Source organism: Plectropomus leopardus, chromosome 1, assembly GCF_008729295.1.
Source record: "Plectropomus leopardus isolate mb chromosome 1, YSFRI_Pleo_2.0, whole genome shotgun sequence".
Lineage (NCBI taxonomy): Eukaryota > Metazoa > Chordata > Actinopteri > Perciformes > Serranidae > Plectropomus > Plectropomus leopardus.
Genome location: NC_056463.1, coordinates 3,330,810 through 3,358,403, shown reverse-complemented (window position 1 = coordinate 3,358,403; position 27,594 = coordinate 3,330,810). Strand labels below are relative to the sequence as shown.

At 39.5% G+C, this 27,594-nt stretch overlaps 1 protein-coding gene and 1 long non-coding RNA gene across 3 annotated transcripts in view; one reads left to right on the top strand and one right to left on the bottom strand.

The window, feature by feature from the left end:
* The first annotated feature begins 1,890 nt into the window (after positions 1 to 1,890).
* LOC121946080 lies at positions 1,891 to 27,594 on the top strand. The gene is made up of 3 exons (XR_006105990.1): positions 1,891 to 2,014; positions 3,693 to 3,790; positions 27,470 to 27,594. It is a non-coding gene; the product is annotated as an uncharacterized LOC121946080 (long non-coding RNA).
* The window catches only part of tspan4a (tetraspanin 4a), a 202,129-nt gene continuing 198,621 nt past the window's right edge, over positions 24,087 to 27,594 (bottom strand). For both annotated transcript variants that reach the window (XM_042490493.1, XM_042490485.1), the window contains 2 exons: positions 26,024 to 26,107; positions 24,087 to 24,721 (listed from right to left, as the gene is read on the bottom strand). In XM_042490493.1, coding sequence (XP_042346427.1) covers positions 24,653 to 24,721; positions 26,024 to 26,107 — 153 coding nt within the window. In that variant the 3' untranslated portion in view covers positions 24,087 to 24,652. The remainder of the gene's footprint in view (positions 24,722 to 26,023; positions 26,108 to 27,594) is intronic.

Here is a 27,594-nt window from a genome sequence, read left to right as displayed (position 1 = left end):
TTGTAAAATCATTTCTTTACTTTCTTTTTTTACGTTTGAAATAAATCAAATTAAAAAAAGAAATAAATCGATGTAGCTCAAATTAAAGTATTTTTATCTTTCTACTGCAAGGAAGACAAGGAACGTTTCCCTGCAGATGGCCTGTTTGTGAACTTAAATCATAATTATTCTTATCAAACATCATGTACAGTTCACCAGATTTCTTAACACCCAACAGAAACTTGCAGGTGGAGTGAGCTGTGTGACTTATTAGCCATTTCCACCCCCACATTTTGCGCCATACAAGTTCAGGTCTCTTCTCTGACTCTCAAAGTATTGAAAATCATTAAATGGGAAGTTTATTATAACAAGTTTGATTCGCGCTGGATACATGGAAAAGAGCAAATTAAAACACATCCAAAAATAACTGCTGCGAGGCGCGTAACACCACAGATGGGTCATATCTTCCCGCGTAACAGGCTCTAAGGGCGGATTTCACTTCAAAGGGGGAGAGGGGAGGTCAGCCATGTAGAACCACCTCTGGGAAATGTCCGGTACAGCCGCCGCTGATTAAACCGAGCTGCTTCACCGGAGCAGCTGGCAGACTGAAGCAAATAATTTCCCTTCAGATTGTTTGACGTGCAGTTGTCTGCAGAGTTTCAGCAGGTGTCATGGAGTCGGCTGACTGTTTTCACTCAGGAGTTTCTTTTTTTCCACCTCAGGCTGTTCTGGCTCTGAGCTGCATCTCTCACATGTTTTAATCTTAGTGAACTGGAGCCAGAGGACCCTTTCTGGCCCTCCCCAGCACCCACAGGGACTCTTTGATGTCAGGGGCCCAAAGGTTTAAAACACCCTGTCCCCAAAAGACCCAGCAGCCACGGTCAGTGTCTTATGATTAAATGTCTCTTTCTCTTAATTTATCTCATTATCTGTGATGGTTGTAGTCTGATGCAACTCACGCCTGATCACTCTCTGGCAGTTTTATTATGTGTTTTAATAAATCATTTTACTGGATTGTTTTTGAAAAGTGATATTAAGATACAGCTCATTAGCACAAGTATCTGGCTCCAGGCTTCACTGTCTAAAACAGATGTTGAGATTCAGACTCCCTAAAGGTTCTTTTGCCCATTCCAGTGAGTGTTATACAGATACAATTTAAGGTCCGTGTTGAGTAAAAATGAAAATGTGTTCTGACTGGTAGTCTTTATAATTGGCCTCTGGTGTGACATAATTTGTAATGATATATTTAATATTTATTTTATTTATTTTTATATTTGCCGGAGATCCGCGCTGCCAGAGATCCAAGCTGATGAACATCCAGCCTGCCAGCCGCTCTGTCAGAGATCCGCGCCGTCAGCAGCTGTGTTGGAGATCCGCACTGCCAGCTGACATTTTGGAGATCCGCGCTGTTATCTATGCTGCCAGCCTGTGTTGGAGATCCGCGGTGACGGAGATCTGCTGTGTCAGAGATCCACTGTGTTGGAGATCCGCGCTGCCGGTCGAGCCGAGACAGGGTAGGGCTCAGTTGGGCTGCAGCCCTACCAGAAAGAGAGTCAAGAAAAGTACCATATGAAGTTCTTTAATTGTTGTCTATGTTTCTCTGTCCGCTCTGCTCTCCTGCTGACAGGCTCCAACAACCACTCCGCATCCTCGCAGTAACGCAGTGTTGTGATTAAACTGATCCCAGTTCAGGAGTAGAATCGCCCTTCATTCATTAAATTATGGCTGACTTGAGATCAGCCTGAAAGCTCACGTCGCGTCACTGACGTCACTTGTATGCGGCCGCGCCTTCATCCGACTGCTTACCTGCTTACCTGCTTACCTGTTTACCTGCTTACCTGTTTACCTGCTTACCTGCTTACCTGTTTACCTGCTTACCTGCTTACCTGTTTATCTGCTTACCTGCTTACCTGCTTACCGCTGTCAAAACCAAAATTCAGGTTGGGAATGAACTGAATTGAAATGTCAAACGTCCACGGACAGAAAACGTACCTGAGGAGGAACAGGGAGGAGCTTCCTCCACCTGCCAGAGCGAGTAAGTTTAAATATATTATATCAGTCAAATCAAGATTTCAAAATCACTGAAAAATAGACAGTTTTCTCTGCCCTGGGACACTGGGGACATGTCCTCTGAAGCAACACTTGCAGGATGATGTTGTCTCTGGATTTAAAAAAACAAAACAAAACGCTATATTGATGCCCCCAGCTGCTCTGGAGCATGATGATGACCATAATAATAATAATAATGATAATAATTATGGTGGTTAACACTGTTGAGTTTGAATCTGTCAGCTGGCTGAGGCCTCTCGGTGTGGAGTTTGCATGCTCTCTGCATGTCAGCGTGGTTTTCTCGCAGATCTCCTGCTTCCTCCCACAGTCCAAAGACATGCAGGTAATTAGTGACTCTAAACTGGTCTCAGGTGTGAATGTGAGCGCGAGCGGCTGTCTCTGTTCGCCCTTTTCTACCAAGAGCAACATGCATGGAAATCTGTGAAAATTTAACTGTGGCCTTCATTTCATCTCACTGGTTAACCCTTTGAAACCTGAGCTTTGGCTTAATCTCTCTCAAAAACATGTAAGCAGGAATTAGTAAGAAGAAATTTACGTGAAAATCAGCATCCAAAAAATGAAAGGAAATATAGTAAATATGGTTTAAAAAACAACAACCCAAAAACCGGTCAAGAAAATAGCTTGAAAAAAGTGCTAAAATGTAAATTTAATGAACTTTAAATAGTAGTATAATATAGTTAAATAACAATCACTTTCTAATAATTAGTTCTTTCTGTCTCTTTTTTCCGTCTTTTCAAAAAAATAATTTTCTTGTCATCTTTTATTGCAGTTTGCAGAACATCTCTTGACAAGTTGTCCGTTACATTTTTAGCAATGTTTTCAAAAGAAATCAAAGTAATTTGCTTATCTTAAAGTTGATAATGTGTCCAAACGTAACACAAGAAAAGTGATGTTTATCCAGGATTCAGAGGGCTTTGTGCTCCTGTCGATGCAGATCAGAGCCCGTGACTACTGCACATTCATTTGACCTGGATGTAAATGCCGATTGTAACCTCTCCGTTGCATTAAAAAGCCGGATGTTAGCGGGTCTTTATTTTTTGTGCAGTGGGAAGAGGCTTACGTGTCAGCTTGTGATAGTCTGGCGACCTGTCCAAGGTGAGCCGCCTCTCGCTCAATGTCAGCAAAACTCTGTGACCCTGAACAAGATAAGTAGTTACAAATAACAAATTAGTGAATATTGCTGAAGTGTTTCAAGGTCGATGAACACTCTGCTCATTGTGCTCAAGCTTTACAAACCTCAATGATTTCTGTCTTTTCGTGGAGGTGAGAGGATAATGCACGCAACGTCAGTTTATTTTTTACCTATTTAGGATGTCGGGATTCAACCAATCCCTCCAATTTCTGCACGATCTTGCAGTTTTGTCCAGTCACTGCGACTCCTCTGCAAATTTGACCCATCATAATAGAGTCATGTGAGTTTTATCAATCATAGCAGTCTCCTAACACAACACCCCCAAATTCACTGCCAGGTGCTAAGATGCAGACATGTGCAATACAAATGCCTCACATTTACCAACACAAATTCCAGCTGCAGACCATGCAAGGTAATTCCTGATGTTCTGCACAAAAATGGTGGTTTGTGTTATAGATTGCGGTGGAACGCTAACAAAAGTCAGTAACTGTCAAACACTTTTCTACCACAGAACGAACCCAGAGAACAGCTGAGACACGCTGACAACAGACGGGACAAATCACCATGACAGAGGCTGCTGCATCTACTGCACATGCTGGAAGACTGAAGGTGAGTGACATTAAATATTCATGGGTAGTTGCAACACTGGTGTATAAATCACAAACTCAGAAAAGTGCGGTTTTATTGTCACTAAAACAAGTTGCCCTTCTATTTTTAATGAATTATTAAAAAAACTGCAGCTATTTACTTTTTTTAAACCATTTTTACGTGCTCCAGCAATTTTATGCAAAAAAAAAAGCCTAAAAACATTTAAAAAAACAAAAAAAAAAAAAAAGCTGCTCAGAAAACAGTTTTTTTTGGGTGCAACAATACTGAAAAATGCCGTCAGCAAATTCAAACCAATAATGTGCTAGTCAGTCTCACAGTACCCTCTGACTTCTATTCCTTCCTAATGATGATAATTAAAAACGGATTGTTCAATTATTTTATCTGTTTAGCAAAAGATCACAAAATTTCCACAAAGTGCTTTACGATCTGCACAGCATACAAACCCGATATTCTTAATAATAATAATAAATAATAATTGTCAGGACTTAAATTGTGCTGTTCTAAGTACTCAAAACACTTTACATGAAATACAAAATACTGACAGATGCTCACGTGAAACAGAAAAAAATGAAGTTGAGTGAAACTGAGTTGTGGCTCCGTCCTCCAAGGTGCGGTTCAAGTGATGGTCTTGCATTTATTTTCTGTGGTGTTACCTTGAGTGCGTCTACTCACTGACGAAAGGTCTTGTTCTCGCATCAGTGTGAGATGTAAATATTAAAGACGTCATCCTCGGCTGAACTGTTGGATTCACGCGTCCTTCTGTGTGTTGATACGGTTCGTGTGTAGTTTGACAGAAAGAAAATAGTTCCTACATGAAACTGCTCACAACAAGCTCTGTGGATTATCTCGAGTCACCAGGTCATGATTTCTGTAAAGAGACATTGTTGCTGAGTTTGTGTATTTTTTGGTGCTTTGAGTTTGAAACTAACACCAAAACTATCTATTTATGTGCATCCCAAACATTTTTAGCACCCCAGGTAAAAGGAAAAATATGTGTGTTTTTGATTTTGGGGTGAACTGTACCTTTAATTAAATCACCCCCTCAGCTTTATCTTGAGACACACAAGTTTGAAACAGCTGCACTAAGTCCAGTTTTAGACCCCCCCCAAATTTAATGTCCATATAATTTTAATATAAAAACGTCCTCTCTGCTCCTGATTCCCCATGCAGAGGTGGAGCACTTACCCAAAGTGTGTTTGAGTGTTTCATTGGATTCATTCGTCTCCCCAAAAGAAAACTTGAGCTCTTTGTCTCCGATTCAAGCGAGTGAAACTCCACATTGTCCCCGGATGGACTGCATATTTCCCCCGAGGACACAAGTGGACTATTTTATGGAGTCTTAACAGCGTGGTTAATGCATTCGGCCCTGGCAGGGGGCCCCCACTTTCTGGCACATAATTTGTTGCTGCCATCTCCGTCCTGCAGCAGCTGAGGGGGAGCCTTGCCCCGGTTGCTGTAGCCTTCTGCAAAGTCTGTGATCCAGTGCGAGTAAATCTGGTCCTGGCTGTTTGTTTTGCTGTAAAGTGTTTTTCTAGTCTTAGCAGGATGAGGCTACACACTCTCCGGGTTTTTTTATGGCGTTGTTTTGTTCCCAGGATTTTATATCTTGTTATGAAATGCATTTCTTCCCATTCTGATGAAGAGATTTTAACTCTGAAACCTGGATCAGCTTTCTTGTGCAATCGGACGCCTTTCACAAGATTTTTGACTGTTTGAAGCAAACATGGGGGAAAAGGCAATGACCAACTTGGCAAGAAATGTCCTAAAACATGCAAGGAATTAGCAGAAGGTGACAAGAAAATATCCAAAAATGAATTTTATAAAGAGTGAAGAATTATTAGAAAATTATCCCAAAAAGGGGAAAATGTCCAGAAAACGATACTGATAATTCTATAATTTTTTAATTTTAAAGCCATGTTACAGATCTCTCATTGCCTGTTGGACTGTGGCTCTCAGAAGTGAACAGTTATATTCCTCTAAAGAAGATCACTTACTCACTAAGGAATAAGACGTTTCTTTCTATGAAATATGGAAACCTTTTATGATGGAGAATCTGCCATCCCATTCGACTGAATAATGGCCAGCATGATCTCCATGTTTTCACACCACTAGAACATGTTGTTATGGTTAATGCTAATCCCGTCTCCCATCATTTTTTTCCCTTTTATTATATTGTTGTACTCAACATTATTAGTTCTATTTGTATGTGAATCTTTACATGCAAATTTATTTTATTTTTTTAAAATATATTGATTATATATTATATTATATATTAATTTTTTTTGTTAATTTATTTTTGAGTATTTGTAATATAGTTTGTGACTGTGCTGTTTGTGTACTTTAAAAGATTTATATATATATATAATTTTTGCTTAGTCTCAGGTAACTTATATTGTAACTTTTTTTACTAATTTTCTGGCCATGTCTTGTTTAGTTGCTCTTTGCCTTCTCATGTTTTTGAAAGAAATCAAACCACCAGTTTCAAAGGGTTAAGAAATATGGCAATCATTTCTCACTCAGCAGATGAAAAGATATCTACAGTAATGTCTTTAGACTTTAACACCTCGCTGATGTATCGTGATTATTGGATTACTAGAAGATTGCAGCGTTGCTTTTCTCAAAGACCGTCTCTGTCTCTTTCCCACAATTGTCCATAATAACACAGGAGGCAGACGATGTATGTGACAGCGATGTGGAGATTTCAGGGTCGGCTCGAATGCATAAAACACGTGATAGTCAGACTAAAAAGGACACTGAGGACTCCTCTGTGCTGAAGAGCAGCCATCTCTCCATAAGATTAGACACAGAAATGACAGAGTTTTTGCTTCCATTAATATCAAACTTCATTGTGAAAATAAAATGTGATGGAAAACTGCTGTGCAGCGATCGCTCTCTGGAATCATTTTCACCCGATTGTGTTAATAATGTAGTGCCTCTAATCACATTAGCTTGGACGTAAAATGCGATTGGTTTTGATGCTCGGGCACGCTGCATGAAATATTCAAATCGAGGTGCCCTACATTAGGCGGTGAATCTTAATTTTTTTTTTTTTTTTAGCACACTGGAGGCGAGTGTCTGATAACACAGCCTTTCTCTGATAGCCATGTTGAGATGCTAATCTGGTTGTCCAAACACATATAATTATGTTGCAGAGGGAGAACCTAAACATTTTCTGGCTGTTGTTTAAATGATAACATGTAGATAAAAGTGCGCTGGTGAACAACAAAGAGACAGAAAGACTGAGCTCAGGATGGAGCATCTTCTGTGTCTGAGCCAGGGGCAGTTTCAGGATTTCACCTGAGGATGGGCTTAGCCTCTAAAACAGGAACATGAGGTATCTATTCAAAGCACAGGAAAAACAGTCAATGCTGGAAATAGACAGATTTTACTCTCTTTTTCTTTCTACTGACAACCATGAGGTTAATTAAAGAGGTTTTTATGCCGAATCCAGAGTATATGAGTTCTTGACTTAATAATCGTGACTCACTTTTCAACATAGAGGTGTCTGAGTCAGCACCTATCAGCTTACAGTGCGAACATATAAATGGGGTTAAAAAGTGGCAACAGAGCTGACGGAGCTAACAGTGTTAACCAGGTTGAAACAGGTGGGTGGGATCTACACTTGTGTGACAACACCATCCCGTTGTGATGCGTGAGTCAAGGTTTTTTAAAACCTGACCCAACCCGGCTTACTGTGAGAGCCAACCTGGCAGTCAGCCTGTACATATGTGGATTAATCGATGACCCGAACCCGAACAGCAAATCCTCAAACCAGAGCAGTTTGTTAGTAATAACCTTTTGCTGTTGGTTATATGGTATGCCGGTTCGAGTAAATATCACAATATGAAACAATTTTCTTTTGCTACAGCAGGCACTCATCCATCTTTTTAGTAGTCACATCATTAGCCTATGATCAAGGGTGCACAGCTGATATCTTACCTGGTTTGTTTACATGCATGCACAGTTGATTGGTACAGTAGTTTGTTTACAAAAGTGCACAGCTGCTTGGTACAGTGGTTTGTTTACAAGAGTGCACAGCTAACTGGTATAGTGGTTTGTTTACATGAGTGCACAGTTGATTGGTATGGTAGTTTGTTTACACAAGTGCACAGCTAATTGGTATAGTGGTTTGTTTACATGAGTGCACAGTTGATTGGTACAGTGGTTTGTTTACAAGAGTGCACAGCTAATTGGTACAGTGGTTTGTTTACATGAGTGCACAGCTGATTGGTACAGTGGTTTATTTACATGAGTGCACAACTGGTTTGTTTACACAACATTACAGAGGTGCATATTTAACAGATTCACTGTGGACAAAGAGACTCTGACTTAATACTCTGAAAGTCACATACAGCACAGAAAATATAGCTCTCTGATGTCATAGCTCGTCACTTCTCTTTACAACATTTTGAAGAAATAGAGTAAAACTAACTTTTTTGCCTTATTCATTTGAAGTATTCCTTGAAATGCCTGAAATGATATCTATTTATTTATCTATTTTATGGATAAATCCTTAATGGAATTTGTTAGTTCATGTGTTAGTATCACAATCCAGCTCTTAGGCCAATGACAAAGTGAAAGATGCTTTCAAAGATTTAACATAGTAATTTATTTAACGAGAGTAAAAGAAATGTTTGCACAAAAAGACATCACAAAGCTGAAGATGTGTTAATCAGTGCTGTCAGGAGAGTGTGGTTGTGCACGGAAGGTGACGGCGTCTGAATGTTTTAAAATGCATAAAGTAAACGAAGGAGAACCGAGGAGGAACTAAAGCTGCCACATAACCAGAGGGATGCCTGCAGGGAGATAAGAGAGAGGCACTGAGTTACAGAGCGAAGATTTTAGAGGCTGAGAACTCGGGATGGGCACTTTAATTCATTTCCATATTTGAGTACTTGCATTAAGTTATTATCGAGCATTGCAAAGAAAAAAAAATCTAGAGTAAGAAGTGAAGTTTGGAAATGAATCCCCAAGTGAAAATGCAGACAGAGGTTAGGGTTAGCCTATCTACCCTTTGAAATCCGAGCAAATCTGCTTAATTTCTTTCAAAAATATGGGGGAAAGTCAATGGGAAACCTGATAAGAAAATTAGCATATATATATATATATATATATATATATATATATATAATATATATATATATATACATACATGTATGTTGTTTATAAAATATACATATTTTGATTATATAATTATAATAATAACTCTGAACATTTTCCTTTTTTTTGGATAATTTTCAAATTTCTATTTGATACCCCTTTCTGTATTTATTTGTTTGGATATTTATTATCATCTAAAATTATGATACAGAATTATAAATATTTTAAGTACTTTTTTCAGGTCACTTCCTTGTTTTTTTTGTTTTTGACTTTCCTTTTTTTTGCAATTCTTCTTAAGTTGTTCATTGCCTCCTCCTTATGTTTTTGAAAAAAATAAAAAATAAAAACAAGCTAAATTGCTTTGATTTCCAACAGTTAAACTATGTACCAAATGTGACGGCCATTCTGTTGACAAGACATGTCAGTAAAAAAACACACATCTTGACCTTGCTGTGGCATCACATAAAAGCTGGGATTGCCAAAATCATTAGGATTTGGGAAACATGAATGTTTGTAAAGAAAATTAAATTTTGATCCATGCAACAGTTGTTCAGAAATTTCAGTCTGGACGAAAAATCTCAGTGTCATAGCCATTCCCACAGCCACGACACTCGCTGAGAAATTAAAAATCTAAATTTTGACCATGTCATACCATTGTACTGTTGCAACAAAAACCATGTCCCCTCCTCGCTCAAGAACATATAAAATATGTAGTATGTGTTCATGAATTGTGCATGCACATGTGAGCCTGTCAAACAGCCTACAGCCCCTCAAACTCAAGAATGTCTTTAAACATTAATATCAGCCCTGAGGTTGCACTCAACACATGACATGTACCTGGAGGTCACTCCCCGTCCTGCTGGTGTCTGAAGTGTTTAAATCATTCAACAAAAGTGATGTTGTCATTAGCTGAGTGTACCAGTCCTGTGCATGCAAGAGCTACAAGCCAACAGACAGGGCTGTGACACGCGGCAGTGTTGAGTACTTTACAAGATGTTTTAAACGCTCACGAGAAGAGAAGACATCTTTGGTTTATTTGTGATGCCTCTCTGTAGGATTCGTCTGTAGTCTGGCAGCCGCTGGGTGGTTGGGACGTCTCCAGTTTGCAGGACTTGTTGTTTCAGCTGAGAACTAAGCTGTAGTCTAGTGTTACTTCATAGATAAATATTAAAGCTGTTTTAACAAGGAAGGCTGGCAACTACTTAAAGTGATTAAAAAAATAAATAATTTGTGAGAAATTAGTTTATCAGTGTCTAATATGTTAGCAAGTGAAATCAACTGTAAGCCATCGAAGCCGGGATACATACAACGATGAACAACTGACTTGATTTATTGTTATTTTCTCTCTTTTTTTAAAAGAAGGATAATTTCAGCATTTCAAAGCCCCACTACGACAGAGAATAATGTAGGGCCATCTTAAAGGGAAAAAAGTCCTAATATTATGAAAGTAAAATCCTAATTTTAATAAAAAAGAAATAATATTATAAGGGAAAATCATAAATTTACAAGATTAGTCATAATATTATGAGATTAAACTTGTAAATTTACAAAAAAAGATGTAATATCATGAGATCGAAATTGTACATTTACAAGAAAAAAAATGTAATTTATTAGAAAAAAGTCACAGATTAAGACAAGAAAGGTGGGCAATATGGTAAAACCCCTTATCTATAATGTTCATGTTCTTATCTAATATTTTCAGCATTTTATCTAATAATTTTGAGAATTCATCCATCACCTCTGATCATTTATTCATACTTTGTTGCATTTTAAACCACATCACACGATTCTCTGATCTTAATCTTAATCTCATGAGATTATGAGTTTAATCTCACAATTTTATTTTTTTCCTTGAAAATGTACAATTTCAATCTCATATTACAGCTTTTTGTGTAATTTTACAAGTTTAATCTCAATATTATGACTTTTTTCTTGTAAATTCTCACTTTTTTATGAGATTAAACTTTTTTTTCTTGTAAATGTTTTAATGTAGTAATATTACAGCTTTTTTTAGTACATCTATGAGTTTAATGTTAAAACTGGGACTTTATTCTTGTGATATTATGACTTTATTCTCAGTAACTAATATATATATATTTTCTTTAACCTTAACCTTTAACATTTCTTTTAATTTCTCTCAAAACAACTTGACGGGAGAACAAGTGTTAAAGTAAGGCGACAGTAAACATCGTAAAAAACCTGTTAAAATAATTTGGCCTTGTGGAAAATCAATTAAGAGAAGCTCCACTGACACTTGGAGGTTTTGCCAAAGGAGCAATGTTTATTCATTTGGTGCCAGGCTGCCGTCAGACAGTAACGCTGGCATCACACTTAAGCAGGAAAAGAGAATTAATGGCTCTGGATTGTAAATCAAAGGTTACATAAAGTGCCACATTGTGGAAAAGCAATTGGAGGAGCATTAAATAGTCAGTAATTTGTCATTTGTGTTTTTCTACCTCTCATCCTGAAAAATGTAGAAATGTATTCAGGTAGAAGTGATTTTCTGCTGCTTACAAATTGTGCTGTAATTTGTTGTGTCAGTTGATTGGTGGAGATTTAAACAAGGGCGGCCAGAGTTTGACGGATGGCCGCATGCAGGAGAGGCAGCCAAGCGCGACCTTTCAGTTTTAGGTCGCTGCAAAGTCAAACCAGGCAAACATAGCTCTCTGGTCACTGTAAAACTTTCTGTTGAAACACAGCGAGTAAATGGAATTTAAAAAAAAAAGATTACTTCCTGACTTCCTAAAAACTGTGAAGTTACCTTTTATTATTATTTTTTGGAGGTGTTATGATAGTATAATCAGTGTAAGTGAGTGAACATCCCTTTTTATTGTTGTGCTGATGGCGTAGAGATCTATTTTGAACTCACAGATGAATTTAAACTTTGATTGATTGTCATGTTTGGATGACCTGACATGTTGGATTATTCTGTTAAACGTCTTTTAGTTTGGCTTCATGCACCTTTTTGTTAAAAATCTTTGTGATGTGATTTTTGTAAGCTTCTTCAATGTTGAAACAAATTAAGTAATTTGTAAAATAATAGCTTTTTAAAGCTAAGCCTTTTTGTTGGTAGTATAAGGAGCGCAGGTCTGCTTTTAAGGTGGATGGGTCCCACAAACAACCGACATTCGTGCAGAGTTTGCTTTCTGTGTGGATGCGAGGTTTGTTTGTTTGGTTTTTTTTACATCTTACCATGTGTGTCTTTTGCCAAAACCTAACCATTCGTGATTTTGTTAGACCTCACTATCATGTTGGTCTGCGTTGTTTGCCCTTTGCTGTTGTGTAAACTTAAGGGCCGTGCTGCTTCATACCACCATGTGCATTTGTTGACATCACCACAGAAGCATCCGGCAGCGTAATCAGCTGATGCAGAAGGAAACCCAAAACATCATAAGCAGACGCAGAAGGTCACTGCTGACAGAGTGGCAAAACGTGACGAGTTGGGATGAGAATTTGTTGTCCCAAAAGTAGACACAAACACAGTGCTGACTGCGGCTGTGTGGTGGTTTCTACTGCTAGAACTACAGAAACCCTCAAGTCATTTATTGTTCTCTAATGTTGTAATTATTGTTTGCGTCTGTATTTGTCTGTTTTGATATTTTGTGCTTGTTCAGTACTTTGGTAAACTGCGGTTGGTGTTAAATGAAGTCTGACCTGACTTTAGAGACAGGAATGGTTGGAGAGAGGGCGGATGACATGCAGCTAAGGGCTGGAGTTAGTTAAGGGTCGAAGTTAAACAGGTGGATGCTGCTTGTAATTCGCAGGCTCATCTGCCTCAGCTGCTGCCACTGCAAACAGGTGCACACAATCAAACACACAGCCGTGCATTTTCTGTACCTTCAACAGAGCAGCTTGCCATGAAAGACAGAGAAGGGCTTTACGACACAATTCCCATACTTTGCACAGAGACGGGAAAAAGTCTAAAAAAATACTTTATTCTGCATACTACAGGTGTAGCTGGAGTTTTACATCTGTGGAAAAAGCACAGGTGAAACAAATTTCGTTAACGAGTGTCCCAGTGAGCCAGTCTTCTGAATATCAGGACCCTGAAAGGAGCCGTTATTAATTCCACCTGTACTTCCAAAATGTCTGCTCTTCAACATTTGCAGCAGAATGGGTCACACTGAAAAGCTTAATTACGTTTAATGTGACACCATCATCATCCTAAGTTCCCGTCTTTCCAATGAATCTCCGAACTGAGAGCAATGTAGATGATGATGACATTATATCATGAATTTCTTACGATCAGCTTCCCTTTTTATGCTTCCTCAATTAAAGTGGATGAACTGGAACGCTGACTTCATGTCAGTTGGTGAGAGTGGGCCAACACTGGGCTAAACCAAGCAAATTTAGGGGGATATATTGGCAGAAATGGAATATAAGTGTGATTTTTTTAGTGTATAATAGGAAAATTAGCATTGTTGTGTTTTTGTTATGTCATTTGTATCTAAATAGGGAGCGGGTCCTCGTCCAAAGAGATCATCTGTCTCTTCTTCCTTTATTCAGTCCCATTCTTGTGACCACGACATTTCATGAACAATTTGGGGGAATTTCTTCAAATCTGGCACAAACGTCCACATGAATTCATCAACAAACTGATCAGATTTTGGTGGTCAAAAATCAAGGATGCTGTGACCTTTTTCTGTCTTATTCTCCTGAATATGATATCTGAAGAACACCTTGAGGGGAAGTTTTTCAAATTTGGCGCAAACGTCCACAAGATTTTAGTATAAACTGATTAAATTTTGGTGATGAAATGTCAAAGTTCATTGTTACCTTGTGACCTACTCATTCTTATGAAGGCAATATCTCATGAACACAACAAAGGAATTTTTGTTAAAATTTAACACAAACGCCCATAAACTGGTTCGATTTTGGTGGTCATAAGTCACTGTGACCATATGTCCTACTCATTCTTGTGTAGGCAATACCCCAAAAACACCCTAAAGGAATGTCTTTAAATTTGGCACAAACGTCCACTTGAATTGAACAGTAAACTGATTAGATATTGGTGGCTAAAGGTTTAAGCTCACTGTGACTTGGTTTGTGTCATTCTCGTGAAGATGATATCTCAAGAACGCTTTGAGGGATTTTTTTCTAATTTAGCACAAACATCCACTTGATGAACTGATTCGATTTTGGTGGTCAAAGACTAAAGGTCATTGTTACTTTGTGTCCTTCTCACTTTTGTGAATGTAATGTCTCAAGATGCCTTCAAAGAATTTCTTCAAATTTGGCACAAACGTCCTCTTGGACTCAAGGATGAGATTTTGGTGGTGAGAGGTCACTATGAATGCAAAATCTCGACAAGAATGCCCCGTGGGAATTTCCTCAAATTCGGCACAAACCTCCACTTGGATTTATGATTAGATTTCAGCTGTCAGAGGTCAAGGTTGCTGTGACCTCTTGTGCCTTATTCTCATGCAGATGGGCCTGAGCGAACTTCCTCAAATTCCGCTCAAATGTCCACTTGGACTAAACAATGAACTGATTGGATTTTAATGGTCAAAGGTAAATTCTAGTTTTCCAGTCTGAAGTCTCTGCTTATGTGTCAAAATAATGAGGAATTTTATATGCCGGCTTTCCTGGTGACAATTTTGTTGCAGATATTTTCAAGGGTTTTCATCAGTCAAACATAAGAGGCACAATCAGTGATTGGTGACCCTTTCTTCTCCAACAAAAGTCCATGTAATGATTGCAGACATTCAAGTGGAGTAAAACCATGTGGACTTGACAATGAGAGGTGCAGAAAATGTGGTTTCATAACGATGAAATCCATTTGTGCTTTTTAGAAAGCAGCTTAATTTATTCACCTGTATTTTGAAGGACGTTGACCAAGCGTTAAATTATTCGGTGGTGATACAATATCCTGGGCTGTGCTTCATTTTCTGAGTGGGACACACACAGTAAAGAAAAGAAAACATTTTTGCAGGTGAGAGTGACAAATACAGTGACTTCCTTTCACGACCCGAGTTAGAGACACAACTCACGCAGACAAGAGATGGCCTGAAATGTAGTCATTTTCTCCAGGTTTGAAAAGGCCATCCGTCCATGTTGTTTTATCAGCTCAGCGTGGACTCGCGGTTTGGCTTTAGGAACAAGACGAAAGGATGGGAAGGTGAGGGAGCAAGTGCACAGGTATGTTTTATTGATCAAGCACAGGATGGGAGAAAGCCCGTGAACATGGGAATGAATAACGCATGAGATGAGAAAAGAAACAGAGATCTGGTGAAGCGGTGAGGTGAATTCAAGAGGCAACAGAGGGACAAGAGGAGACGTCGAGGTGCGGAGAGAGTTAGTTGTTTGCAAGCAACCACCAGATTATGCAGTCAACGGGTCTTCTTAATGTTGCGTTTGAATTGGTGCACGACTGCGACTGCGGTTTCCATGTCGATAGGCTTATGAGATAATGGGCCCCTGAGTGCAGACATAAAGGCCCCTCATCTGCACTATATGGGAGCAAGGTGCCCTGACTAAAGGCTGTGGAAAATAACACTTAACAACAAAATGCCACAAAATGTGTTTCATTTCGCATCTTTGTAGTTGTTATGTGTCTCTTTGAGGTAGTTTGGCTTCTCTTAAGCTCCATTTGCACAGGACTGATATTACGTGTGGATGTCTAGTAACTTAAAAAAACTGTGGAGGTTTTCTGTGATCTTAATTTAATTAGTCATGTGAAAATTCAAATTGCATGACATATTTTGCCAAATGCAGAGGTCATGTGAGGTGTGGTGATCTGGGGTTGTATGTAGGTTTTTTTGTTCTCTCCCTGTCTTTTCTCTGCCTCTGTCCCATCAAGAATTGTGGAGGCTGTGATGGCTTTGACAGCATTTTGGGTGCGGCAGGCTCATGGTGCTACACAGCATGTAGACCCGACTGCAGAGAGAGCAAGCTCAGATCCATCAGAAGAGTGACATCTCGAGGTGTGATGACATGTGACAGTCCGTGGCAAGATTGGTTCTTTAACCCTCATTGAAAAAAGAAAAAACAAAGAAATGTGGTAAACACATTCAATTCAGTTCAGTTCAGTTTTCTTTATAAAGCCCATAATCACAAATCACAATTTGCCGCAGAGGGCTTTACAGCAGTTCAACGCCACATGTGGTGCTCTGTGGTGTTTGTGTTGTGCAGGGTGGAGTTCTGAATACACACGTATCCAGGAGAGAGTGTCAATAATTTCAGCTAAGCCTTACCTGTGCAAAATCTGCAGCATGAAACACAGATCTGTGTGTGTGTGTGTGTGTGTGTGTGTGTGTGTGTCGCACAAGTTGAATATACTAGTCAGTAAAATCAGACTTGACTGTTAAAATTTGACTTTTCGCTCCTTTTCTTTTCTCCATATAAAGTTTGAGAGTTTGCGTGGAGTTCAGCGAGAAGTTCACTTAACAATACTTAAATAAATAGGTTGTAACAGTGAAACAATCCAAGTTAATGAAGCCAAAGTGCCAAAAACAGCAGTTCCTGTAATGGCCATGTGAGGCTGGCTCCAAAAAGACTCAGTCCCTGAAGACCCGCTCGTTAAGATGCCAAACTTTACAGCAAAAACAAACGTTTACAGCCTGATACAAAAAACGGTTTTGGTCTCTATAGCTAATGTCAACATTTACGAGAGCTGTAATTTTTTTAAATAACATACCCGTTTACATTTTATTGAGACCCAAAGTCGAGCACATTTAAGGACAGGGCTTCTTGCGTGAGTGAGGCTCTGCTACAGTCGGAGTTAGATCCACCCCCGCTCCTCCACAGCGACAGCCGCTCATTTAAATACGGTCTCTTCTGGCTCCAAAAAAACAGACGGTGACGGCTGAAATGCTTCACTGAAGGATTGACAGCCTGCCTAACTTTGTGTTGCCTGCCTGTGTTTTAGTGCATTTAGTGCTGTTTGTTGTTGCCATTGCTGCTCTGCACGTCATGCTTAGTTGGTGTCGTTGCGTCATGCTGTGTGTGTGTATGACTATTTGTGCTAAAACACCACATGTTGTTGCTGCGCTGTTTTGTACTGATGCTCTGCTGTTTCCTGTTGCTTCATATGTTTTGCTTTCTGTCTCGGGAGTGCCAGTTTGCTGTCTTTATGGTGTCCTGCTGCTGTTGTTCTGTGAATTTTATCATTTTACGGGTTTTAAAATATCACAGAGATGGTGCTTAATGTGCGTTGTCTGTATAAGTAGAATAAATAAAAATTAAATTTTAAATGGCAGTCCACAAACCAGTGGGTGATGTCACAGCAGCTATACAGTCTATGTTTTGGGTCTGCAGCTTCCTTAACCAAAACGGCACGTGAACAAGAGGAGCGCTCACTCTGCAGCTAAATCTGTCGACTGAAACATCCCCAAAAGTACAACAACACTGATAAAAACAAACCAAAGAAAAGTACAGCACGCCTTAAGGAATTTCAGTCAATTCAGGAGTCTTCAACTTGTGATTTGAACCCTCGACTTTCTTTGGTCCTGTGGAAATGGGGCTTTTGTGGTAGTTTGGGGTCTCTTTGTGGTCATTTTGTACCTCTTTAAGGCCATTTGGTGTCTCCTGTGGTTATTTGTCTCTTTTTCGTTGTTATGCACTTTTGTGGTTGTTTTGCGTCTCCTTGAAGTCATTTTGGTTTCCTTGTGGTTGTTTTGCGTGATTTTTTGGGGAATTTTGTGTCTCTTTGTCATCGTTCAGTATCTCTTTGTGGTTGTGTTACACCTCCCCCTATCTTCTGAAGCTTTTTTTTCTCTTAAAACCTTCCAGTTCAACAAGTTTTCAACCGCATTATATTCTCTGTAAATAATTTCCACCATGCTTTTAAGGTCACATCAGCCTCAGAATAGCCTGTTTTCTACGCCGTAGGTCTGCGTCAGACCTGCTGCACTTGAGTCATAATGTCTGAACCATTAGATCCTGGAGCATGTACTTACAATGTGTGCTATTGTTCTGAGAAAAGCTTGTACATATTTCTTTTCGCTGCTTTAGTCAAAGAGAAAATACGACTGCTGGTCCATTTTGTGTAATGAGATTTAAGAAAGAGTTTGCTTTGACTGAAGGTCTGAGATTGTGGATTGTCATTTTCATTTATCGTTTTAATTTATTGCTTCATAATGCCGGCGCAGTGAAGCCTTTTGAGACTCTAACTGCATTCAAGGGCTGCACACATAAACTTGACTTATTTCTTAATAGAGACGCTGCATGAAAACAAAAACGTGTAGAGACCCACAAATACATATGTGACCAAACACCTAAAAATCAGTGTGTGTGAAAAGCCGGTGGTATTTGGTTTGGTGCAGTGAGGGCCGAAGAAATAGTCTCCATCTGTCTTGGCATTTTCAAACTACATCTCATCATGTGGGATTCAATGTGGGCATCTGTTAAGTGAGAGAAAAGCAAAAATATAAGCTCGCGGATATTACTGTTGCAGGTCAAAGGTTTCAGGCCCAACAGCCAAACTGACAAACTTTCCTCAACTTTCATCATTTAACCATCTGTGATCTAAAAACAACTTTGTAATCCCGGAGACAAAACTTTTTTCCATCAGGAGTAAAGAGTTGTCAGGTTCTGCCTCTCGTGTGTGGCGTGTCTTTTTAAGCTCCCTGGGTCGTGTTTTTCTTTCTTCTCATTATTTATTGTTTTATTTTATTACTCACATCTCCTTTTTTAATTTTTTTTTCATCAAATTGCTTTACTAAAGACCCATTTTCATTTTGATAATGCTTTTATTTTATTTGATTCTATTTTATTTTACCCAAATTGACTTTTTTTTCTTCCTACCATACATTTTAAACAGATTTTGGCCTAGATTCATCATCTGTATTTATTTTTATTTGTTTATTTTTTATTTTGTTTGTTTATTCTATTAAGTAACTTTAATTTTTAGATTTTTATTATAAAGCATTGACAAAAATATTTTTTAGCATACATTTTATACTGATTTCTACTAACTTTGCTTATTTATCTTTATATGTTTATAACATTACTTTTATTTCAGATTTCTATTTAATTACATTGACTTTTGCACTTTTCACAATTCAAATTGATGCATTTTGTTAACATATTCTACAGTCAATAATGATGTATAATTTTTACGAAGTAAAACATTTCTTATTGTGACTGTTAAAGGGTTAAATCTGGGATAGACTCCAGCCCCCAAAAGCAGTTACGGCTACTGAATTATTGGTCAATGCAAACCACGTCTTGAACGTTGATGCGTAGAAACGTAATCCTCCACCCTGAGATCTCATTTAAGAAGTTTGAAAAGTGAACACGAAGTTTTGTGACTGTAAATTTAGCCTGCATTATGATTAGGACTCATAATTAGGATATGGAGCGTAATGATGCGAGAGCTGTCACTGGCTTTATTTCCAGACTTTGCTAATTTACACAGTCCACGTGTGCAGGTGGCGAAGATGTGCATGAGATAACTCAGGAAGGTTGAGTGTGTGTGGCAGCCCAATGCACTCTGTGTGTATTAACAGCATTTTACACACATTAAACTTTCCGAAAACTGAAGAATGGAATACATAATTTAACACTGTTGACGCTCTGCTCTGCAATTATTAAATGCTATTTGATGTGTGCCTCCGTGCGCTTCATAACTGAACATGAGTGTCAGTAGCAGAGCGCTGCCGGGGGTTGGGGGACATGACGTTGAGACAGCGCTGATGAAATGTTGAGCGGGATTTGATTTGACATTTGTGTCGGCTTATATCTTCTACAACTGAAAGGTGCTTATGGGGAAGTTATGGCTCACTAGAACAAACACTGCTGCTGAATGTTTCTGATAAAGTGCATCTACATGGGACAGGACGTGAAATAAATGAGTGAGAGGCATCGTTATGTGTAGAATGACGCCTCTCACATTTAATTCATCACCTCGCCATCTGCGCCACCGATTTCCCCTGTCTCCAAAATGTTCGCATGCATGGTTCAGAGTTTCTCTACAGGTGCGTGCATTCTTAAGTTTGTTTTTATAGATCGCAGCGTTTGCATGGATAGTGATATCCGCCTCTTTCAGGCTTCCTTTTGTGTGGTTATAAATGAGACGTCAGGTCTGCACATTTAATGCTGAATGCACGATGCTCCCAGGTTCTGCCTCTCGTGTGTCGTGTCTTGTTCGGCTCCCGGGGTCGTGTTTTTCCCTCTTCTCATTCTTTATTGTTTTATTTTATACTCACCTCTCCTCCTCTTTCAAATCCCCACTTCCTGCTCCTTTGTGGTTCCCCTCTTTTGTGGTTGTCTGCCGTGCCCTGATGTGTTTCAACTGTGTCCAATTATCCCCTCCTCCCTTCTGTGTTTAGTCCCTGTTCCCTGAGCCAGTTTGTCTTTGTGCCTTGCATCAAGGATTTCAGCATTTTTCTCAGTCTTAAGCCACGTTAAGGCAAAAAATGGCCTTACTAAAAATAAAAAAAATCTAACCATTGTGTTTTTAAAAATATCCACGTTCAAATGATTACATTGTGCGAATGATCCTCGTGTACCTGGATCAGCAAAAACAACCAAAAATGCTGTAGTGTGCATGCCAGGCCGGTAGTTGGCAGTGTAACTTTTTGATAACGCCATGAGCAAACTGCTCATGTGCATGTGAGCATTTCACAGGATCTGCGCATTGCCACTTTACACGGCAACAGAAGGGGTTGCTTTTCAAAAGATTACACTCTGGAACCCAGTTTAGGCACATTTTTCCAGGTTATAACTGTTTTTTTTGTTTCTCAGTGTTTTTTTTTGTGTGGTTTGTTTTTTAAAAAAACCACACAAAAAAACAGTAGGATGGTCCAAAAGACCAAAGCCCTGGATGCCCAGACCTAACTATGCCACTGTGCCTCATGATTCAATATTGTCCGTTCAATTTGAAGATTCTGTGTTAAAGCTTTGTTCGTAGATATTTTAAACACCTCTAGTTGCAGCTTAAAATGTGTTAATGTACTTCCAGTTTAGTGTTTCCACTCTTCAGCCCGTTCTCATCACGAGCTCGTCAGGAACGTCTGTTCTGTCAGTGCTTACAGGGTACGAGTGTGATGCCAAAAACCATCTTCCACATCCACCGAGAACGTGGCTGCACGGCGTCAGATGAGAGTGTGCTCACCTTACCATGTGCCTCTTTTGCCTAATCCTAACCGTCGTGACGGTCTGCGTTGTAAACATAACGGCGTGCATCCCATTATGTGCATTTGTTTACATCATGGTAGCAGCATCCAGGAGTGTAAACAGCTGATGCAGAAGGATACCTAAAACGTCATCAGTAGACGCAGAATGTCACTGACAGAGCGCCACTTTGTGACAAGTTCGGGTGAGAACGCGTTGGTAACATTAATCAAGATCATCCTCAATTTCTTCATAACCGCGGTCGGTTTACTCTCCCATATACTATCTCCTAATGTCACCTCTGATCCAGCGACTTCCTCCTGCCCTGCAGTAGTCCCATTTCCATTTTTCTGTAACCTAACCTCCTCCGCTTCCTGTTTCCTAATCATCTTGCAGTATTTATACCAGCCCATCTCCAGTCATTCTGCCCTAGATTTCCAGCCTTTGTTTCTGCCTGTCTGACCCTTTCCCTGTTACGTGGATTGATGGTTCTTCGCCGGCCCCCGTCTGATTATGTTGGCCTGGTTTGACTAATTACCTGATTCCGACCCTTGCCTGTTTTGGGACTTCAGTAAATGAGAACTTTTCTGATACTCTTGACTGCCTTTGTGTCCTTTTGGGTTCAAGCTTGTTGCGTCTCTTTTAGAGCAACACACTCACAGCACATGTGGGGAGAAAATTAGAAAAGTTCTTTTCATTTTTCATGTGTCAGAATTGCGGAAAAAAAAAATCCTTGTGCCAGGAACAAAACATGCCCAGTCGAATCTCCACCTACTGGCTGATCTGTGCAATTCCTTTGGCTGACTTCTGGGTGAGATTTGAAGCGTTTCCACATATTTGATTGCTCTGGGACTTTTGGTCTCTCAGGTCCAGATTGTTTGAAGGCAGAAAAAAAGAGAAGCAAAGGAAGCAAAAATCCTAACAAATGCAAAAAGAGCTCCAGCACCTGCAGTGCTTGGACCTCAAATTGCTACTGAAGACGCCTCTTAAAGCATTTTTTCCCCTTTGGGGCTATTTAATCAAAATGCCTCTCTAGTGTGCTTATGGCTTGGATTATACTTGACGACCCAAGGTAGGAGGGAAAAAAAAGGACTTAAGGAGTCACAAAGGAGCCAGAGGGGGCTTCAAAGACGGCAGATGAATCTTTGTCATTGGAGCTCTGATTGGTGCTGGGAGGGAAATCGCCCCGGGGCAGTCTGGAGGATCCTGCTTTCTGCTCGTTTTAAATTCCTCTGACAGAATCTCTTGGTGTAATTCTCATGTCATATGCAAATTCAGCCACTAAAAACACCACATGTTCCATAGTGCATGAAGTCGCAAAGCAGTTTGTTTAATTCAATATATAGAATTAATAACCGGATTAGTTAGATGCTACAAAATATTTTAATGGCTTCAGCTCGTCTCCACGGGGCGGGGGGGATATATAAGCCATCTTCCATGCTCCATTCGTGGCCAATTTCCTGCATTTTTTCTGTTTGTCATTCAGAGTTTCAGGCATAAATACGGATTAAACATAAAACTGCAGTGGCAGACAGGTGAGAATTGGCTGCAACTTCAGAAAGCACATGTAAACAGACAGAAAATGAGAGAATTAAGAAAACATTGTCATCAGTTTGACGACATTTGGGGAATCAGCTGCATATAACACAACACAGCGCATAAAGAAAGTGCACCGCAAAAGCTAGTGTCAGAAGTGTTTCCAGAGGACATTTAAAAGTGATGCAAACATCCGGGCGTGCTTGTTTTGGCTGCAGTGTGTGACTTTCATATCTGTCTGTGGTATTGGATAATGAGCTAAAAAGTTAGTATCCCAAAATAATGTGAAAGGTTACGTCAGAGAAATGTGTCGGGCAACATATTACATTTTTGCTCATTTTTCAACACCACTGACGGATAGCAGTAACATAACTCACATAATGTGACAGCAACCTTGCTGAACTTCTGCGGTACGCAGGCTTGTGGTGTCCACGCTGGCAGCGTTGTTGCTGCGGGGCTGCTATAACTACTGTATTTTCACAATTAAAGGCACATACTTAATCATGAAGCTGCGCAAGCCACTGCATTATCAACAGCACGGTCCTGTAAATGTTTCACACTAAAATGCAGTTTGTCATCAGCTGTAGGATTCTGTTGACAGAAAGATTGTTAGAGGGCTTTTATTTTGAAACAGAAACAGGAAAGGTTGAGTAAAACAGATATATTTGTATTTCCTCATCTCTGACATTTAAAGACATTGAAACTGTAATTAAAGGTAGTTTAGAGTTAATATAATTATTAAAAGACAAAACTGTCCACGTCAAGCGGAAGACTGTCTCTCTAGCTGTGCTGCAGCTGAGCAGCAGTTGCAGCTGCGTAGCCGTCGCGCCTGAGCAGCAGCTGCTCACAGCAGCAGTGTGGCTGCTCTAACCTGTTAACACAGGCACCAAAATAAAAAACACCAGGTTCTAAGATGCTTATGTGCTGTAAATGCATGCAGTGTGCCCTGGGCGACAAACCGCAGCCAAAACAAGTGCATCAGGAAGTGTGCATCACTACTATGTGTCCTCTGGAAACATTTCCACTGAGTTTTGATGTATTGCAGCACATTTTCTTAATGTATTTTGTTGTAGTATTTGCAGCACGTTCTCCAAATGCTGCACGTGTCTTCATGAAGATGTTTTCTTAATTTGCTTGTTTGGCTCTTTCCATATGTTTTCTTAAAGCGATAGGTGGGATTTTTGAAGTGGGGCTGTGCGGTACTTAACTATGGGCGGTGTATTTCATATAATAGCTGGCAGTCGATGCATACCCGGTTTGTACAAACAGACAGCGAGTGCACCTTACAGGGCTTAATATCAAAACGTACTTTATCCACCAACAAAAAAACATCAATATCAGTCTAAGAGGACACTATATTTAGAGTATTTTTACTGCTTTACCTCCCCGTCACACAGCTTTTACCTTTGGCACTACATTTGTCACCCAACGCCGGTCAGCTGTTTGGGTCAGAAAGTGCTGTTAGTGCTGTTACAATCTGACTAAAACACATTTTGAAATCAACTCTTTTGGGGTGCACGTCCCGTCTTTTCCTGAAAACTGGGAGCACACCAACAGCCAGTTACTGTATGTAACACACTGACTACACATAAGTATCTCTGCTTCAAAAATCCCAAACTGTCACTAAGTTGCTGCACGTTTTTCCCCTGTCGGCCTCCGTATAAAAACCCTTCAGTGCTTCCTGCTGAGCAATAACAAGATGACTGGAGCTGTTTAGTCAAGCCAAAACATTTAATACACACCATCGCAGGAGACATGCACTGGAAGCACTTTCCCAACTGTAGCTCTCATTTTGAAAACACATACAAACCATAAAATAATTTAGAACAAAACACATATTAAAAAAAAGAAAGAAAAGGGTTACACTTTTTTTATACATGTTCATAATACTGCTTCATAAAATGTATCACAAAAATTAGCTTTTCGACACAGAGCAAACCATAGGAACCAACTCAGGGATTACACTGACACTGTGCTTGTTGATAGTTAGCAGAAAAACTGTGAACGGGTGACATCCGAGAGGGAATGTCACAGAGAGGACGAGGAAAGAAGAGTCTGTCGGGGGGAGGAGGAGGAGGAAGAGGAGGAAGAGGGGGGAGGAGGGTGGGTCTATATCTGTCCCTCTCCGATGAGAAACAATCCAACTGTGCTGAAGGGCAGAGAGGTCGATCGCTAGGCGTAGAAGGTCTCCACTTTCACGGCCTGACAAAACATCGTCATGGAGAAGACCAGGCCCAGGATCTGCACAAACACACGAAAACACATCAGACGTCAACATCTAAAATCTCAGATGTGTAAAATCAGAGTGAGATGAGAGGGAACTCCTCCGTGTCAGAATGTACACCTGTTTCACAATAACCGCTAAAAAGATTGACTTTGCCACACCGTCACATCAAAATCTCATTATTTCTTAGATAACAATACGAAGAGCATCGGTACTCTTTGATCTGTGTAATATTCGTTTATTAAATGTTACACAGACTGGAGTGTGTGGATGTGCCTCTTTTATTACAGATCATATCTCTTAGTTGTAGCATAACCACAAATATTTATCCGGTGAGCGCTGATTCTTGTATTTTCAACAACCAAAAGCTTTTCCGTTAGGGTGTCTCACTTGGTGAGTTACTGTTGCACTGAGGCACCCTTTAGTGGTCCCTTTAGTGCTTATAATATTTGGCTCAGCATCGCAACTATTTCTGCGACTATTTCTGCGATTTTTTACCTGCTTTATTGCAAAAAAATGCCTAAAAACATTGCAACATGCAAGTCTTGCAAAACGTTGCGAAATGAGGCTTTAGGTCCAAAAAACAAACTCCTGTGAAATCCTGGAGGGACTGACTGATAGAGATGAATACTAAAGTGTGATGTAACAGCAGCACAAGTTGAGAAGACTGGAAATGAATGAGTCAATGAGCTGACTCAGTGATGTCTGTTATGTCAGTTAATCTAAAGTTTGCTAATATATTATTTACTTATCTTCCCATAAAAGTTACATAAATACCCTTAAACTCCTATTTCGTGCATATAAAGCATAATTGTATAAATCTTTGTATTATTCAGTGTTGTGAGTGGGCAAAAAGATATTTGAGATAAGTCTGGCAGTGGTTGCATCTTCTCATCTTCATGCATGCACAGTCAGATTTCCCGAAAAGGACACTGAGAATCTAACCGGTGATTAAAAATGAGCCTGCAGCATCACAGGCGCCTCGTGTGACTGATGTTTTCAAGAGAGAGCAGCGTATTTTTCCTCTCGGCTTGTGTAAGCGCATCACGTAGCACTTGGCTGGAAAGGAGATAAAAAAGACTTTTACGGAAAGTCAAACCCTCGTATGTGGTCTACTGTGGCAACACAAGAGGCTTATGCGGGCCCCTGCTGTCCAGAGGATTCCTGCGTTCGGCTCTTAATGCGAAGGACACAGGAAGTATTAGGTTTATTTATCACAAAGTAAGAGCCTCCGTCTGAGGCTGTAGATATCGAGGAGCGAGTTAATGACTGCTGAAAAAAAAAAAAAGCATAACACACAACTTAAAAGCTGTAATTACCTGAGTAAGTGCTGTGCATAGAGCAAAGATCCAAAGTGCCACCAGGTTCTCATTAAGCCAGTCCTTTACACGCTCGTAGCACGGCTGCAGAGACACACACAGAATGAGCAAACATTACAAACTCAACATTCAGGCGTCCAGTTCTCCCTCTACGGTGTTGCCCCTGGGTAACAAACCCATTTTTGGCCATTTGCACTCATGCAATACAACCTCAATTATGTTGCAACACTGTAAAAACAGAGCCAGAGCCCTCAGGAAACCAACAGCGCTGAATATATTGTGACGTGACTTTCCGGGGGACATGCTGAGAACATTTTCAGGGGCCTTTCTCCCTGTTTTGGCTCCATCAATTCTCTCCACTAAAATGGTTTAAAAACATCTTTTTCTATCAATTTACAATCTGCATTCACAGTAATTACCTAATAAAGTGTCATTTTTTGTTTAATGTATGTTATTTATTCTGTTTTTTTTTTTTTTATATTGGACAAAAAATGTAGGATATGTTTTTTTTTTTACTCGACGTGTTTCAACTGCAGTTGTTAGTCGAAACATGTCGAGGTAAAATAGAACATGTCCTACATTTTTTGTCTGATAAAAAAGAAAGAAGACAAAATGAACTTGCTCGATCTATTATTTGATGTACTTTCTTTGATAATTATCCCTTTGAAACCTGGATTGATATCTCTTTTCTTGTGCTGCATTAAGCCTCCTTTAACAAGTTTTTAATCCTTTGAACCCTGAGCAGATTGGTTTGATTTCTTTGAATAACACGGGGGAAAAAAGCAATAAACAACTTGGCAAGAAATGTCCTGCAACTTTTAAGAAATTAGTAGACTGAGTTTTTTTTTTTTTTTTTAAAGAATAGAAAATAATCTGGAGAACGTTATTTAAAGTGATCATAATTATATCTTTAAAATTATTTTTATAGAATTATTTTAATTTTTAACATTGTGCTCTTGTCTTTGTTTGTTTTTGTGGGGGTGTGTTGTTGTTGGGGGGGGGGGGGGGGGGGCTAATTGTCAGGTAATTTTCTTGTACTTTTTTTTACTATCTTTTTAAAATTAATTTCTGGGTCATTTCTTCTTAAGTTGCTCATTGGCTTCTTCCCATGTTTTTGAAAGAAGTCAAACCAATTTGCCCAAGTTTCAAAGGATCAACTAATAGAAATTTGCTTAAATGCAAATGTTGCCTTAATTAAACATAATAAGAATCCTTCCATGACAGTTTTCGGTATTGTGCATTTTTAAGTTTATATTCTGTTCAAAAGCACAAAAGTCACCATTACTTGCTCTCCACAAATGAACCAAAATAAGTTTAATAATGTTAGTTTTGATAAATTTCAGACTATGACACTAAATGTTTTACTACAACAGTGCAATCTGTGAGTCCTCTCTGCAGAGCAGACCGCATGCTTAGATTTCAGACACATTTTTCCTTCATTTACAGAGTGAATGCAATATTTTTCTGTGACTCTTGAAAGAAGAAGAGGGTAAAATTAGCACTCCCAGCTGTCGTTAGTGAGGATGAATCAGAATACTGAAGTTTGGAAGACAACAAGCAGCCAGCGACCG